General features: G+C 48.3%; 1 protein-coding gene across 1 annotated transcript in view; it reads left to right on the forward strand.

Moving 5' to 3' along the window:
- The first annotated feature begins 12,628 nt into the window (after nucleotides 1-12,628).
- Nucleotides 12,629-18,229, forward strand: part of FHAD1 (forkhead associated phosphopeptide binding domain 1) — a 55,447-nt gene continuing 49,846 nt past the window's right edge. Inside the window, exons 1-2 of the mRNA XM_060259618.1 lie at nucleotides 12,629-12,729; nucleotides 16,235-16,447. Coding sequence (XP_060115601.1) covers nucleotides 12,634-12,729; nucleotides 16,235-16,447 — 309 coding nt within the window. The 5' untranslated portion in view covers nucleotides 12,629-12,633. The remainder of the gene's footprint in view (nucleotides 12,730-16,234; nucleotides 16,448-18,229) is intronic.

Raw genomic sequence — 18,229 nt, forward strand, 5'->3', positions numbered from 1 at the left:
ATTCTATGACTTCTGTAGCTGCTGCCCTGTAAGATCATGGGGAAAAGAAACATTTCAAGAGCTAAACATTTAGGTTAGAGCTGGGATTCTGTGCAGAAAGAGACACTTTCCCCCCCAAAAATGTATAGGACAGGGGTGACAAACGGTAGCTCTCCAGATGTTTTTTGCCTACAACTCCCATCAGCCCCAGCCAGCACGGCCAATGGCTGGGGCTGATGGGAATTTTAGGCAAAAAACATCTGGAGAGCTACCGTTGACCACCCCTGGTATAGGAAGTTTGTCCTATAACTGGAGTAACCAAGAGCTTGAAAGTTTTCCCAGGTAGTAAATATTCTTTTAAGGTATGGCAAGATAAAGAAATCGTAGTCACTGGTGGGTTGGATTTAAACAGCTTGGGATGGCCTGGTCCCAGTTCTAGCACATGATAGGAGGAAAAATAACATCAATCCAATGTTGTGTAATGGTCAGTTAGACTTAAGTCCAGGAAAGCCCATATACAGATTCCCACTTGCCCATGAAATTGTTTTGATGCCCTTGGGCCAGACATATTCCCTTGGGGAAGGGGGTAGGAGAATGAAGGTAGGATCTTCTATCCCATCTTTCCTTTAAGCCTAGGGACCCCCCCCCCACATAGTTTTTGAGCTTGTGGGCAATTCTGACATGGCAGTGTGTGAATGGTCATAAAACAGCCACCACAGGAGGTGGTGGAGCCAGCCATAAAATGGCAGCCACAGCTTGCTTTCCCTTACACCAGGGGTGGCCAACGGTAGCTCTCCAGATTTTTTTTGCCTCCAACTCCCATCAGCCCCAGCCAGCATGGCCAATGGCTGGGGCTGATGGGAGTTGTAGGCAAAAAACATCTGGAGAGCTACCATTGGGCCACCTTTGTATTACACAATAAGAGTGTTGTGTTGTGGCGGCAGCTGCTGTCAAAACAACATGTTTTTAAAAGCCAACCAAATCTCCAGTGGCCAATCAAAAGCCTTGCTGGGCACAAGCCCCACCTGGCCCTGCCCACTTTCTAAAAACACTTGGAGGGCTCTAAGAAAAATGTTGGTGGGCACTATTTTGGGGTCCCTACTCTAAGCGGTTTAACAGTATCCATGGTTCTCCTCCTTTTCTGTTTTTACCCTCACCACAGCCCTGTGATGTAGAGCGAATTCAGAGAAAGTGACTGACTTAAGATCAGCCAGTGAGCCTCAGACGGAATTGGGATTTGGACCACTTGACACTTGAATTCCCTCATGGCCTTGTCTGTCAAATGATTTGCCTTGGCTGTCAAACCAAGCAAGAAAAGTTGAGCTTCTTTGTCTCTGACGGGAAAACCTCTTAAGAGAACTCATAAGCTCCTTCATCCTCCTCTGGGGATTTCACTGGCCAATCTTGCCAGGCTTCTACTGCCAAAAAAAAAAAAGTAGATTCATTGGTTCAAGAGCTTCCTAAGAGGCCGTTTATTTTAAAAAGGTCTAAATCTTGACTTGCTGTTCCAAGGATGCCCAGCCCCAGCAAGCCTAAGAAACAACCTCTTCCCCGGTTTTCCATTGTGTCAGAATGTTTGTTGGAGAGCAGACCTGTGCTATTCCTTCCCTCTTGTCTTTTGGCAGTCTGGCTAGAAATAGGTTTCCCTTCACCGGAGTTAGGGTAGCAGAGAAGAATATAGCCTGCAAAGAATCTTTTTTAAAAAAAATTAAATGTAAAAGTTCACCACATTATTAGAAGTCTGTAGCCAGAGGCTGTTTGAGATCAAATAGCTATTTGAGAATCAACTTCACAGCTCCTGACCTTGGATAGCTCTCTGCTGCCCTTTCCTCCAAACACACTCACTTCCTCTGGATATTCTTCTGGGTGCTTCCTTGTCATGCCTCAGGCCTCTTTTGCTGTTCTCTTCTTTCCCTGTTGCCTTTCTGCCAACATCGCTTTCCATTACGGCCTGAGAAACTCCATCAAGAGCAGCTCAAAACCTTTATGCCTACTCAGGTGCTTTGGTATCATGGCCAATCAGCCTATCAGTACCAGCAACTTTATCATCTTTTGCAGTGTCATCCTAAACATATATAATTGGAAGTCAATCCCATAGTGGTCAATTGGACTCAATGTCTAGGACAGGGTGGCCAAACTTGCTTAACATAAAAGCCACATAGAATAAACATCAGATGCTTGAGAGCCACAAGACATGAATGTCAGATGTTTGAGAGCCGCAAGACAGGAAGGAAGGCTGGCAAATAGATCAGAGAAGGGAGAGAGAGAGGTGGAAAGAAAGTGACCTTAAATGCATTCTCCAAGCTGCTAACTGGCTTGGATAAGTGATTTAAAAAGAAACGCCTTCTCCAAGTCGGCTGATGGGGCAGTGGACCCTTAGAGAGCCACACATGGCTCCCAAGCCACAGTTTGGCCACCCCTGGTCTAGTAATTGTGTTTGCAATGACATCCTTAATCCCTTATTACATAAGGTTGTCAGGTCACCAGCAGGGAATGTGGGGTGGGTATGGTTGCCACGGCCAGATCCTGGTTGGGAAACTCCTGGAGATTTGGTGATGATAGGGACGTTGGGGTACAATGCCGCAGACACCACCCTCCAAAGCATCCACTTTCTCCAGGAAAACTAATCTTTGTAGTCTGGGGTTATAGAGAGCCAATTTGGTGTAGTGGTTAAGTGCCCGGGACTCTAATCTGGGAGAACCTGGTTTGATTCCCCACTCCTCCACTAGTATCTGCTGGAATGGCCTTGGGTCAGCCATTATAGTTCTGGCAGATGTGGTCCTTGAAAGGGCAGCTGCTATGAGAGCCCTCTCAGCCCCACCCACCTCACAGGGTGTCTGTTGTGGGGGGAGAAGATAGAGATTGTAAGCGGCTCTGAGTCTCTGATTCAGAGAGGAGGGCGGGATATAAATCTGCAATTCTTCTAATTCCAGGGATCCCCTGGTCCCACCGGGAGGCTGCCATACCTACCACATTGCAATATGCATATCCCAAACAATCCCCTTGTGCAGCGATACTGGCAAAATCCTGCCTTCTACACACAGTTGTAATGATTATGGTGTCCAGGGCAAAGTACATTGACACTTGGAAATCCTTAATAAATGAACACATGAAGCTGCTTTATATTTTGTAAAACCATTGGTCCATTTCACGCAGTATCACTTCTGACTGACTGTAGCTCTCTGGTTCCAGGCGGCACAGGGGCTTTCCTAACACCTGTGATCTTTTAAATGGAACTTGAATCAAGGACTCGGCTACTGAGGGATAACTCGCCCCAATATACCTGCTGTCTTTCCCAGAGTCATGTCCCACTGCATCCACCTAACTCAGACTTGCCTCCTTTGAGTGGTAGCAACTCGCATAGAAACAGGACTTCCCTGACACCTGCTATTTGAGAGTCATTAACTGGGGATGCCGGGGCTTGAAGCTATGCAAAGAAGTATGTTGTGCAAAGAAATGCATGGATGTGTGTTCAGTGCATCAGATGAGGAGACTGGAGTGGTAATGGTTGCTTCTTAACTGTCAAAACTCAACATAGGCAGAACCTTGTTTGGCAGGCTACCAATATCATTACAGGAATCTTGGTTTTTGAGGGGTCTCACAGTTCACCTTTGTTGTGTTTTGTTTGTTCCTCTGATTTGAATTTTATTCATGTTGACGGCTTTCTGAAATGGATATCGACACCAGAGGCCCTCAGACGTTTTGAGCCTGTGGGCACCTTTGGAATTCCGACACAACATGGGCGCAGCCAAAAATGGCTGCTGCAGGAGGCGGAGCCTGCCACAAAATGGCTGCTGAAGCTTACCTTCAGTAATGTATTGAAGATCCTTGTGCTGTGGTGGCAGCTGCTGCTGAATCAATGTTTTCAGAAAATCTGCACAGCCTATCAAATCTCCTGTGACCAATCAGAAGCCCTGCTAGGCAAAAGTCTCACCTGACAATGCCCACTTTCTCAAAACACTTGGCAAGTGCCAGGAAAAGTGTTGGTACCATGGCATCACATCAGGAACCTCTGGTTTACACACATGAAAAGAAATAGAATCTCGACTGGTGCTTAGCATGATATAACGGTCACCTACCTGCCCCAAGAGAAAAGGAAACGGCCTCTTGCACTGCTATCAACCCACCTGCAACTTGTGTTTTCTAGCCCCAGCTCAAGGAAAGATACCACAGAGGTTACAGCTCAGGTCCAATAGCATTTTCTGCAGAGAGTACTGGCAGACACTTGACACCTTACAATTCCATTTGCTCTTTCCGCACATCTAGCTGCTGTTGAGATTTCATTAGACAAGATCTTTGGGGTGGAAGCGAGCTGAAATCCTAGCAGCATTGTGTTCTGTGCCAGACACCCAGACTCTTTGCTTGCTTATTGAGGCTATGGTATTGCAATGCTTGCCCTAGCTATAGTTGTATGCACAGCGGCCGCAGGCTTATGGGGAAACAAGATGCTCGGAACATGCGAAGTCTGATTGAGTAAGATCTTCTTCGTGGTCTCTGTGCTTCACACTCATGGGATAGTGCGCCTGCGCCGATCCCCGAATCGGTATATGCAAAAGCCCGGGATTTTTTCGCGCCAGGCGCCAGCAGGCATGCGCAAGCGACCCACTGCGCATGCCCACCGGCGCCCGCGCGGCAATCCCGCCAGTTCCTTTCTGACCGCTGCGCTAGAGAGGTTCCCTTTCTGATTCTCCGGTCGGTGAGAGCGATCTTTTTCTCTCTTTCAGCCCGTTTTGGATTTGTATATAGTTAGTTAGCCAGTTATTAGTGTTAGTTAGTGTTAGAAAAAAAAAAAAAAAAAAAGAAGAAGCGTTTTTGCTTTTAGTCCGGCGGATCGCCCTTTGGGGTGGTCCGCTTCCGTTTTTGACCTCCCTTTCTCTCAGACGTTTCTGAGTAAAAGGAAAAAGCTTTTCCCGCGCGACCGCTTATGGAAAGTCGCTGGGGGTTTTTTAAGCGCTGCCAGGCTTGTGGGAGGAAGATTGCCCCCCCCGACGGACATTCCTTGTGCCTACTGTGTTTGGGGGAGGCGCACAGAGTCGAGTCGTGCCCGCATTGCCTTCGGTTCTCGAAACAGACCAGGAAGAACCGAGCGGCTCGGCTATCGGCAGCGCTTACCGAATCGGCGCTTCGACCCCATCGACCGATGGAGGGTTCGGCACCGAAGTCGACCGACAACCCGGCACAGGAGCTTGCATCGGCCGATGCTGCTCCGATTCTGACCTTGGAATCGCCGGAAGAGCGTGGCTCCACGAAGCGTCCCCACGAGGGTTCGGTGGATACGCCCGCTAAAAAAACGCCGAGAGGACTCGGGGACCCGAGATCCGAAAAAGGCGAAATCGAAGAAGAAGCACAAGCGACCCCGCACTCCTTCTCCGTCGGAGGGCGCATCGGCATCGGCAAAACCGCCGAAATCGATTCGGGTTTCCCCGCGCAGGAGCCCAGCAGCCCAACAACGCCTGTCGGCGTCGGAGCAGGAACCGGAAATTGACCTTACCCAACGGTCTTCATCCTCAGGCTCGCGGCGTCGGTCGAGCAGCGGATCGACGTCGGGGGTGGACGCTTCGGCACCGGTCATAGACCCGCCCTTCAAGCCCCGACCCCGGCGGGACCTAGCCTACACCCCGCAACGCTTCCCGATACCACCATGGGAGCAACGGCGGTGGCAACCTCCCTACTCCCGATACGAATCCTGTCGGTGGTACCCGGAGGACTACCAAGACTGGGAACAAGCTTCGGTGTTTTCTGCGACGTCGAGGGTCTCGCATCACTCCCGGAAGGCGTCGGTGTCGGTCCCCCCGGATCGACAGCTAGTCCCGGTCGAAGCTCCCCCGAGACTTTCGTCGGTGCAACTCCAACCGCGAGAGTCGACACCGAGGCTCTCCGAGCATTCCGCCCAGCGTGACTCCTCGTCATCGGAGTCGGACAGTGAGATCCCTGATCTGGAGCCTTCGCCTGGTTCCAACACGGCGGAGGATCTCCCGATCTCGCCGTCGGAAGACCTGAAATCCTATGGCGACCTTGTGAGGCGCATCGCTTCCACCCTTAAACTGCCTGTGATCCAACCGGAACCCGTAGTGGACGACAACGTGTTCGACATAATGCAGAGGAACACGTCCACTGCGGTGGCCCTTCCGGTCACCAAGGTGATTCTGCAGGCCATCAAAGAATCGTGGAACAAGCCTTCCTCCACACCTGTCTCCTCTAAACGCCTGGACCACATGTACAGGGTTCAGGAAGCAGGTGCTGAGTTTCTATTCACCCACCCACGTCCGAATTCCGTGGTCGTCTCCTCCTCCTCGAAGGCAAGGAAGGTGCACTCCTCCCCACCGGACAAGGAGGGCAGGAAGATCGATGGGATGGGCCGCAAGGTCTATTCAGCGGGGGCACTTGGCATCAAGGTATCCAACTATGCAGCCTGCATGGCCAGGTACCAGTATGCTGTGTGGGAACAGCTTTCCCCCTTCCTCTCTTCACTAAGTGAGGACAAGAAGACGGCGGCAATGAAATTACAAAGGGAAGGTCTCGCTGTAGCCAGACAGCAGCTGGCTGCAGCGAAACATATGGTGGAAGCTTCAGCCAAAGCCATCACATCGGCAGTTTGCATCAGGCGACACTCCTGGCTCAGGTCAACGGCACTGCACCAAGACACCAAGACCTTTATCGAGGACTTACCCTTCGAGGGTGAGGGGCTCTTCAGCACTACGACCGACGCGGCGCTGCAAGAGTTTGATAAGAGCGTCAAGACATCCAGGAACTTGGGGGTCCAGCCTTCCTCTAAGTCTCCGAAGTCGAAACAATGGTCCAAACCCTGGACCAAGAAGCCCTATCAGAAGTTCTCCCCTGAGCAGTGGCGTCCTCGCTCGCAGCAACCTGAACGACCGCCCTACTCCGGCAACGGTAGAAACCGTTATGGGGGCCAGCCTTCTAATAAATCTAAGGGGGCTCGGCCACAGAAGCAGGGGGTTTGACTTCCCGCAAGCACGCGTCATCGCCCCCACTGTCGACCATTCCATTCGCCTACGCCCTTTCCTGCCTGCCTGGGAGTTAATCTCCACAGACAGGTGGGCTCTGTCCATTATACGAGAGGGCTACAAGATAGAGTTTATCCAGACCCCAAACCAGTCCGTGGTAGTTACCACTCCCCCTTCCCCACCTCTGCTGGCGGAGGTGAGCAACCTCCTACAGAAACAAGCCATAGAAGTTGTTCCACCGGAGGCCAGGTTGGGAGGCTTCTACTCCCGCTACTTTCTGGTCCCCAAGAGGGACGGGGGCCTACGGCCTATCATGGACTTGCGGGGTCTGAACAAATTCATTCTATATCAGAAATTCAGAATGGCTACACTGCAAACAATCCTGCCCCTCATCAACCAAGGGGATTGGATGGCGACCCTGGACCTCAGGGATGCTTACTTTCATGTCAGCATCCATCCTGCGTTCAGGCGTTTCCTGCGGTTTGCAGTGGGTGCTCGTCACTTCCAATTCAGGGCCCTGCCGTTTGGACTGTCTACTGCTCCTCGGGTGTTCACGAAGCTGATGAGTGTGGTGGCTGCTCACCTTCGTCTTCAGGGAGTCGTTGTTTTTCCGTACATCGACGACTGGCTTCTCGTGGCAAGGTCGAGGGAGAGTCTAACATCTCATATCGCCATCACTCTGCGCCTTCTCGGCACCCTGGGGTTGCAGGTCAACGTGGAGAAGTCTCATCTCACCCCGTCAAAGACAGTTCAATTCATAGGGGCTCTGTTGGACACAGATCAGCACAGAGCTTTTCTTCCCGCTCAGAGAGCAAAGGACATCATGACCCTAGTACAGCTTCTCCAAAGACGACAGTGGGGCACAGCACAGCAGATCCAGCGGATGCTGGGACTGATGGCTGCGACGACGAGCGTGCTGCGTTTTGCAAGACTGCACATGAGGGGCTTACAACTATGGTTCTTGCGCCATTTTCGCCCTCTCAGAGACTCACCTCGGAAGAGGTTTACCATCCCATCCGAGGCTCTTCAATCCCTGCAATGGTGGGGGTCGGAGGGCAACATCTGCCAAGGGGCTCCCTTTCATCTGCCAACCCCTTCCGTGACTATCGCCACCGATGCTTCCATGTGGGGGTGGGGAGCTCATCTGGAGAACTTATGTGTGGGGGGCAAGTGGCCACTGAAACTCAACCGGTACCACATAAACTACCTGGAACTGCTGGCGGTCCACTTTGCTCTTCGTTCCTTCCGCCCTTTGTTAGCGGGGAAGATAGTGGCATTACTGACGGACAACACCACTGCCATGTGTTATATAAACAGGCAGGGAGGGACAGTGTCTCACAGGCTGTGCTCACTGGCATTAGATCTCTGGAGGGAGTGCCTCCAGTGGGGCATTTTTGTGAAGGCTACGCATCTGCCTGGGGTCCTCAATGTACGGGCAGACTCGCTCAGCAGGGGCGCAGCGTCCCCACACGAATGGGAACTGCAGTGGAAGTTCCTGGAACCGGTGTTCCAACTTTGGGGCTACCCGCAGTTAGACGTCTTCGCCACAGCGCGGAACAAGAAGTGCCCATTGTTTTGTGCCAGAGGGGGTGCGGACCCAGCTTCCCTGGGGGACGGACTCCTTTTCCGGTGGGAGGGCTGGTTCCTGTACATGTTCCCACCCTTACCCCTGTTGACGAGAGTGGTCCACAAGTTAGTGCAGGAGAGGCCACGATGCATTCTGGTGACCCCGTGGTGGCCCCGTCAGAGCTGGTTCCCGATTCTGCTCCAGCAGTCGGAGGGGGTCTTTTACCAGTTTCCGGCGGAACCGGACCTGTTGTCGGCCCAGGGCGGACACGTACTCCATCACAACGTGCCACACCTGAAGCTGACAGCGTGGTTCATCGATCACTAGACTTTTCCACCAGAGTTCAACATGTGCTCCAGAGTAGCAGGAAACCTTCCACCCGTGCCTCTTACGAGAGGAAGTGGAAGAAGTTCAGTGACTTCGTGGCTGGCTCTCCTGTGCCAACCAACTCGGTTGGGCTCCCAAAAATTTTTGAGTTTCTTTTGTCCTTGATCGATGAGGGGTTAGTTTTCTCCTCCGTCAAGGTTTATTTGGCAGCTATTTCTGCCTTCCATGTCTCGGTTGAGGGTCACTCTGTTTTTGCGCACCCACATTCCAAGAGGTTTTTAAAGGGGCTCTTCCGGCTTCATCCCCCCTCGAGATCCCCTCCACAGTTGTGGGACCTGACTTTAGTTTTGGACAAGCTAACTCGCCGTCCCTTTGAACCCATGGCTACATGCTCCCTGCAGCTTTTGTCATGGAAGACTGCGTTTTTAGTGGCCGTCACTTCAGCACGCCGTGCGGGGGAGCTCACAGCGATGCGGTGTGACTACCCATACCTTGCCTTTAGGGAGGCCGGAGTTTCTTTGGCCCCGGACATTACCTTTCTCCCGAAAGTGGTTTCCCAGTTTCACCTTAACTTAGAGGTTTGGTTACCCACGTTTTACCCTAGCCCTTCCTCGGACGAGGAACGGAGGCTACATGCACTGGACGTTAAGCGTGCCCTCCTGTTTTATTTAAACCGTTCAAGGGGTTTTCGTAAAGATAACCAGCTTTTTGTCTCCTACTCTGCCCCTAAGTTAGGGTCCAAGATTTCGTCTCAGAGACTTTCCAAGTGGCTTACTGAGACGATCAAACTTTGTTATCTGTTGGCTAAAAAGCCTTTACCTGGACCTGTGCGTGGACACTCCACTAGGGCGATGGCTACGTCGGTGGCATTCCTGAAAGGCGTGTCCCTCTCCGATGTCTGCAAGGCGGCTACCTGGTCTTCTCCGCATGCCTTCATGAAGCATTACGCGCTGGACGTGCATGCTCAGCAGAGGACTCGGTTGGGAGCTGCGGTGCTACAGGCTGTGTCTTCAGGCTGACCGTCTTCCCGCCTCCAGGTATGCTTTGCTTGCTAATCTCCCATGAGTGTGAAGCACAGAGACCACGAAGAAGATAGACAGGTTGCTTACCTGTAACTGTAGATCTTCGAGTGGTCATCTGTGCATTCACACTACCCGCCCTCCTTCCCCACTGCTGACGGTCTCTCTCTCTCCAGAAGGGGGCTTTCAGCGGTCAGGGAGGAACTGGCGGGATTGCCGCGCGGGCGCCGGTGGGCATGCGCAGTGGGTCGCTTGCGCATGCCTGCTGGCGCCTGGCGCGAAAAAATCCCGGGCTTTTGCATATACCGATTCGGGGATCGGCGCAGGCGCACTATCCCATGAGTGTGAATGCACAGATGACCACTCGAAGATCTACAGTTACAGGTAAGCAACCTGTCTTTCTTCTTCCCTGCCAGCAATGCACTTAAGTCAAGATTGATATCAGTCACTTGTCTACATCTTAATTTTCTCAAGGCGCCTTCCAAATGAAAAATTGCTGGACACCAAGCCTACCACTGATTCAGAAAGCAATAGCAACTGTAATGTCAGTTTTGTCCTAGGGCGGGGTGTGTGTGTGTGTAAGGAATTTGCTATCAGCTGGGGGAGGGAGCTTCAGTAAATTGGGTTCTACCCACAAAAAACATGCTGAATAAACTTTTCAAGGTACAAGATTTTTGTGTGTATGTGTGCCAAGTGTCTATTATATGTTTATCTTGACCTTCCATGGAGGTTAGAACAGCATTAAATTAATCTTCAGTTTCCCACCTCCATTAATCCTCACAATAACAGGGAGAGTAACAGTGCTTGACCCAAAGTCAGCCAGTGAGTACCATGCCTGAATGGGAATTCGAACCCGAGTTTTCTGCAATCCTAGTCCAATGCTCCAACCACTATACCAAACGGACTCTCACCTAGGTAGGAATGCCATCTCTGCCATGGAAGCTGCCACTGAATCCTCACCCTGCAATGGAAGCTGTGTGACTTTGGGGGAGTTGCTCTCTCAAGCCTAACCTACCTTGCAGGGTTGTGAGAACAAACTGGAGAAAACATGTAAGTGACTTCAGGTCTCCCCTTTCACATCTAGTAATATAAATTAGCATATGTAAATGTTGTGCATATCTTTCTGCACCCACCCACATTTGTCCGTTCTTTTTTTTGATCATCTATAGATGGCCTCCCTACAGAACAGTTGTATATTATTACCCTTGCTGGTGACTAAACCACCTGCTGGTCTGATTGCAGTTTTTAAAGATGGTGATTGTAATTCTTTTACATATATATTTCATCTATTATTGAGTAAAGCAAACAAAAAAAAAAAAACCCGTTCTTTTTATTGCCGAAAAAAACTGATATGAACAACGAAGTATGAGGGGGTCATAGCGGGGTAGGAATCCCAGAGGTGATGAGAAGAAGGGGCGGTTTGTTCTGCTTGCTCCAGGTGGAGGCTGCGGCCTAGCCGGGCCTGCTCGGTTGCTATGGCTACCAGCCCGGAGGAGACACACGCGGAGCCTTTCTGAGGCGGCGGCGGCGGCGGCTGAAGGGGAAGGCTGTGCCCGACGCGATTTGCAGGTGGTGAGCGGCTCAAACGGCAGGGAATCCCCGGGCTTTTCTCTGTAGGCTAGGGTGGTGCAGCGCCAAGGCTGCCTCCATTTTGCAACATCAGCCCCCTCCTCCGTGAATGCCAAGGAATCCAGGGGTTTGCCTTCGCTTCCTCCATGGCATTCATTCTCCGCCTCCCATGAGACTGTCTGGGCTGGTGGGTGACTTCAGGGCTTCCTTTTTAATTAGCTCCGGCTTGTATTTCCAATGCCAGTCATAAAAAAGCAAGATAGACCACCCCCCCCCCTCCCCTGCTTCTTCCTTCCCGAAGATGCATGTGCAGAATCTTGAATGCAAATTCTGAGATTTGAATGTAGTAAGTTTTAGGGGTTTCAGGTTTTCCCCGCCAGGACTTTCGGACCTAAGAAGACAGGAAACTACTTCCTGAGGATGGGCAGAATATGCATTATTTTCGTAATTCGTTTGTGGCCGAGGCATGGGGTGGTGGTGGGAGACATTGTGTAGTTTTTGTCATTTTAAAAATGTATCACCAACAGTCTTATGCTATTTTTCTTTTCTTAATAAAAATACATTCTGCCCTTTTCATAGAGAGCTTAGAGCAACACTCATGGTTCTCAGTTACTCTATTTTAGCCCCCCCCCCCAAAAAAAATCCTGTAAGTGCAGTTATAGAAATTCCACATCTCTTAGACTTTTAAGTACAAAAGAGATAGATCAAGGATGGCCAAACTGTGGCTCAGGAGCCACATGTGGCTTCTTTCACGCATATTATGTAGTTCTCAAGGCCCCCACTATCCCGTCAACTGGCTTGAATAAGGCATTTTTAAATCACTGGTGGCTTGGAGAATGCATTTAAAGTTGCTTTCTTTCCACCTCTCCTCCCTTCCCCTGTCTATTTTCCTCCCTTCCTCCTTCCTGTCTTGTGGCTCTCAAACATCTAACATGTATTCTGTGTGGCTCTTACATTAAGCAAATTTGACCACCCCTGAGATACCCATGTGCAAAGATAATTGTTTTCCTCCCCTGTAGATTCTCCTTCCAGTTCCCCCTCACCTCAGTACAGGTGGGATATTTATTAAGGAAAATCAGAAACATCAGTCCTCCTTTTGTCTAAGCTTGTGTAGAGTAACTATTTGAGCCTAGGCGCTGTTGGAAGATGTTTTTATTACATGTAACAGACAATGCTGCTTGTTTTTGTTTTACAGGTGATAACTATGAAAGCTTTTCTAAAGAATTCAGATGGTATTTTTGTTCTGAGGCCAAAGATAACTACTTTAGGAAGGCATGAAGATTCAGACATTATCCTTAAGGTGATTATATCAGGATTACAGATTCTGCCTATTGCTCCTGGTCACAGAGGCTCATGCAGTTTTTATAGACTTTTTCTTCTTCTGGAATGATCTTTCCTTTGTTAAAGTGATGCTGTTTAGTTTCATCCCCTGTCTGCAAGTGGGATATGCTCCAGGATTTTGGGAGGGGAAGCGATGTGAGGCCAGTAGCACCTGGAAGATCAGTAAGATTTCCAAGATATAAGCTTTCAAGCATCAATGCTTCTTTCATCTCATAAAGAGGGCTTTCAGTCCCAAAAGCTGATACTCCAGGAATCTTGTTGGTCTTTTAAGGTTACTGGGCTCAAATCTTACCCTTTTACTGCAGACTAATATGGCTGTCATCCTGAAACCACCTCTTTGCAACTGTTCACATGGCACTGTTGTGCCTTCTCTTATAATGGTTGAAAAGTATGCCAGCTTTATGCAATCTTATTTTTTTTAATCCTGCCTTTCTTCCAAAGAGTTTAGGACAGCACACATGGTTCTCCTCTCTTATGCCTTATTCTCGCAACAACCTAGTGAGGTAGATCATGACTGGCTGGCAGAGTCCTCCAACAGGCTTCGTGGCCAAGGGGAGTTTGATCCAGGGTTTGGCTATATCCAACCACTACTACATTGACTTCTGGCTCATTACCTATCCAGCCCACTGATGCTAGCCTCAGACTGGTGGCCTATCAAATCTATGTGGTTCCTGCTAGGAGCTCAGTAGCTTCCCCTTTTTGCAGAAAGAGCGGGCGGAGTACATTAAGCACATTGCAGGCTGCAGCTGCTTTGTGAAAGCCAAATCAGATCAGGTATAAGTGCATTTTCTGCATTTGGCGTAGTGGTTAAGTATGCAGACTTTTATCTGGGAGAACCGGGTTTGATTCCCCACTCCTCCACTTGCACCTGCTAGCTCTGGCAGAGGTTGTCCTTGAAAGGGCAGCTGCTGTGAGAGCCCTCTCAGCACCACCCACCTTACAGGGTGTCTGTTGTGGGGGAAGGAGATATAGGAGTTTGTAAGCCTCTCTGATTCAGAGAGAAGGGCGGGGTATAAATCTGCTCTTCTGCTGCTGCTTCTTTTTCTTCGTAAATTATGTGCCTGATATGCATCAAGGGGGCCATGCAGGAAAGGAAGATGGTTTAACCCTTCAACTTCTGCTTGATTGCACTGGGTTCTCTGCACTGCTTTTAGCTGTTTTAATGGAAAAAACACATGTCCCTTTAAAGCATGTGTGTATTTTTCTTCCTTTAAAATTTTAATAACAACACAGAAAATCCAGCTTCCATTAACAAAACCAGGCCAAGGCTTCAGGGTTACATTACTCTTCTCTTCCTATGCTGCTGCCATCCAAACTGCAGCTGTTTGCATGCCTGATTTGCCATTTACCAACTGATGAATCTCTTGCCATTATCTGTTTTGTCTCTAAAAGTCAGAAGCAGTGCAGGCCTGGTCTTCCCCAATTACCAGCCATTTCCCAGGGTCTTTGGTACATGTCTTTTCTGGCTGTGCAAATAAGTTTTCATAAGTGCCATCTTAAGTAGAGCCACACATTTCTTAGCCTGTTGACTTCCGCAGACTTAGAAGGGTGTAACTCTGCTTAGAAGGGCATCAATAGCCAATGTATCCATGGCTGAAGTTTGCCAGAGGAAACTGAGCCAGGCTTTTTATCAATCTGAAGCTGTTCCTTTGAGCAGCAGTCATTTTCTTTTTTCAGAAACTTTTTCAGAAGTTGCCTATGTGGCAAAGTATTTAATTCTACAGTGTGTGCCTTAAAGAGTGCCATCTAGGCTAGAGAGTATGAGACTCCTCTAGGGTTCTGCAGATTCTATCAATCTGAATTGCCAGAAACATTTCATTGTAGTTTGTAGGTATGGATGAGTTTCTAAGAATGTGCAAAGAAGCCTTTCTGTAGGGTTGTTAGGTCTGACTCAAGAAATATCTGGGGACTTTGGAGATGGAGCCAGGAGACTCTGGGGGTGGTGCCAGGAGCAAGGGTGTAACAAGCACAATTGAACTCTGAAGAGAGTTCTGGCCATCAAATTTAAAGGGACTGCACATCTTTTAAATGCCTTCGCTCCATTTGGAAATAATGAAGGATAGGGGCACCTTCTTTGGGGGCTTATAAAATTGCACCTCCTGGTCTAATCTTTTTAAAACTTGGGGAGTGTTTTGAGGAGAGTCATCAGATGGTGTGCTGAAAATTTGGTGTCTCTACCTCAAAAAACAGCCTCCCCCCCGAGCCCCAGATACCTACAGATCAATTCTCCATTATACCCTATGAGAATCAGTCTCCATAGGGTGTAATGGAGTGCCTGGCAGACATTTCCCTTTCTGATAACCCTGAAGCAGGGGGAGGGCCTCCAGACCGGGGGATCCCCTGCCCCCAACTGGGGATTGGCAGCCCTACCTTTCTAACATTCTCATGCCCGTAAAGCAGGGGCTGCAACTGAAAAAAGCCAGTTTGTAGTAGTCCCCACTCCAGAGCAAGAAGGGACACCATGAAGCAGCTCGTGAGCTGCCGTGCTGATTCTTAAACAGACAAAATGGTTGGTGTGCCCCTGGAGTGACCCACCCTGCTTTGAGATCCTAGTGAAAACGCAGTCTGTTTAGGGGCATTGTTGGATTTTGCAGGGCAAGTATCAAGCCCAGTAGGGCCAGCATTAAAGCTCTGCATTGCCTGGCATTTGTTGAGGCCATGATCCGTCAGAGATACTTAGCTTCGCTGCTCCCTCCAGGAATGGGAAATTGCCCCATAGGTCCTGTAGCTTGTCAGTCTTTCATTTGTTGCACAGACTGGCCACCCATAGGAAGGAGGAGACTTCAACTCTTCTGTTCCTTTGAGCTCCAATCAGCATTGACAATACTTCCAGAAAATTAAAAAAAAGTCCAGCTGTGCTCTCACTTCCAGGAAGTGTGTGTGCACAGGGGTGTGTGTGTGTGCATGTTCGTGCATGTGCACATGAGGGGGCAGCACACTTCATGAAAGAGGGGCCACCAAAGTTGGAATAGGTTCCTGTTTCGTGTGAAGTGACTGAGTCGCTATACAACATGTCCTGGAACCTGCTACAATGCACAGGGATTTCTTGGCAAGTGCAGAAAGGGTTTCTTTGGAAATAATTTTGAAAAGCTAAAAATCACAGCAGGAAATGATGTTGCAGTACTGGTTAGCTGCTGAAACTCTCCTCCTTGCAAAGAGGAATGGCCGCTTTGTTGACAGTTAAATTAACAGTGTTAATTATTTAGCAATATCCATTTTTAATGATAACCACCAGAAGCATGATTTGCCAGAAGCATGGGAAGGGTTAAAAAGATGAACTCACGTGCAATACTAGAGGGAAAATCTTGCTGTGCTTTCCCTAGCAAAGAGTGTGGCACTAGCCAGAAGTGGTAAAATAGCAAATGACAAATATCTGACAAAAATGTCTTTTACATTCTGGATCTCTGGGGGGTGTGTGTGTGATTTTTTTTTAATGCTTTCAATTCTAATGTTTGAACTTGCAGTCTCCAAATGTTGATGATCGTCATGCGGCTATCGAGTTCACAGAGTCAGAAAACATCTTCATCCTTCGAGATTTTAACTCCACTCATGGAACATTTGTCAACGATTGCCACATCCAGAATGCAGCAGTGAAAGTTAACCCTGGAGATGTTTTGCGGTTTGGCTCCAATGGAACAGCCTTTGAGCTTATAGTAGAAAGCGCTCCTCAGGAAAAGGTAACAGACATATTAGTAAGGTCACTGTATAGCTATGGTACCATTATTCAGTGTAGAACATCTGGTGCCATTATTCAGTGGTAGAACATCTGCTTTGCATTCAGAAGGTCCAAGGTTCAGTCCCTGATATCTCCAGTAAAAAGGACCAAGTAAAAAGAGTTAAGTAGCAGGTGTTTAGTTTAGTTTATTACAGTCTCAAGACCAGAATACATTGTAAACATAATTTGGAAAAGTAAAAGCAAACATAGTATACAGAATTAGCGATCTAAATTTAAGAACTTTTAAAATGCAGATCCCGCAGTCTAAGAATCAGTGCACAAAACTCAACAACTAAATGTGTAATCTCTGAATTCTTATTTGATAAAAGCCAATGAAGTCTTGCTTTGTTTGTATTAATATAACCAGGTGTCCTATCGATTAATGGAGTAATAATTCTAAAACGAGCCTCCTTATAATATGGGTAACTGAAAAACATCTGTTCTACAAATTCAACCTCGTTTAAAGGGCATGAGTATAGCTTTTCAGAGTAGATAATTTTATTATACCTGTAGCAGGTGATGTGAAAGACTCTGGAGAGCTGTTGCCAATACGAGTAGACAGTACTGATCTTGATAGGACAATGGTCCGATTTCCATATAAGGCAGCTTCTTTTGTTCAAACACTTTGCAGGCCCCTTTCACTCAGTATGTTTCTGGCATGAAAGGCTATAATTAATAATAAAGTAGGTGCTTTTTGTCAGCATCAGAAGCAGGAGACCAGGCCATCCACAGGGAAGGTAGATCAGCTCATGTGGCTCCCCAGATATACAGAAAAGCAGAGTTATGAATTAACTAAAAGGTTAAAAAATGACTGGATAAGGACTGAGTGTTCTCCAAGAGGCATAGAATGTTAAAAGCAGCTGAGAAAGGGGAGGGGAAATTAGCCTGGTCATCCCTGAAAGCCTGTAGACCCTTTTAGGTGCTGGGGAAGGGATTTCCAAATTGTTCCCTCCCCCTTATGATTTCTCATGGGCCTCTTTGTTTACATTTAATTTACACTATAATTGGAGACATTAATGTGCTACTATTTCTCATTACATCCACCAGACAGAAATTAATGCTATGTATTAAGAGCAGTGTGAAGGTAGCTACAATACCAGCATGGGGTGGCGTAGTCAGTGAGGTTGTTGTACTTAAACTGAGGAAGCCTTAGATCCAATCCCTACTCAGCAACTGAGAAGAATGGGACTGTGGTAAAAGCCACATTTATTTATTTATTTTTTTAAAAAAGCAAAGCCAGTATGGTGCATACTTAGTAAACAGAAAATGTCCAGTGTCTGGAGCATTTCATTGGTCACCTACATTCTGTATCTGTGTTTATAGAGAGAGCTTCTTTGGTCTCACTAGAGGGAGCTGTAGAACAAGGTTTTGAATTCAACGGCAATTGGTCCAAATCAGCAACCATGTTGGTCTGAATTCAGTGGCACTGAATTCAAACTTTGTTCTGCTACTTCAAACCAATCCGGCTGCCCACCCAGAGGAAGATGTAGTGTGTCTACCTAAGCGCTGTGCAAGTCTTTTTGTAACTGCCTCAGATGAAGATGGATGCATATACGCACAAGCACATATACTGTACATCTGTGTGATATAATATGCATGATATAATATGTATGTATATGCAGACTCCTTTCTCCTCTCCGCAGAGGAATAGTTGGCAGCTTTTTCCAATAACCATACTTTACGTCCATGAAATTAGATGTGTGGGTGCATGGCAGCTGAAGAGGTGCCATTGCAGTTGCACGGT

The sequence above is a fragment of the Heteronotia binoei genome, chromosome 18 (genome assembly GCF_032191835.1).
Source record: "Heteronotia binoei isolate CCM8104 ecotype False Entrance Well chromosome 18, APGP_CSIRO_Hbin_v1, whole genome shotgun sequence".
Classification (NCBI taxonomy): domain Eukaryota; kingdom Metazoa; phylum Chordata; class Lepidosauria; order Squamata; family Gekkonidae; genus Heteronotia; species Heteronotia binoei.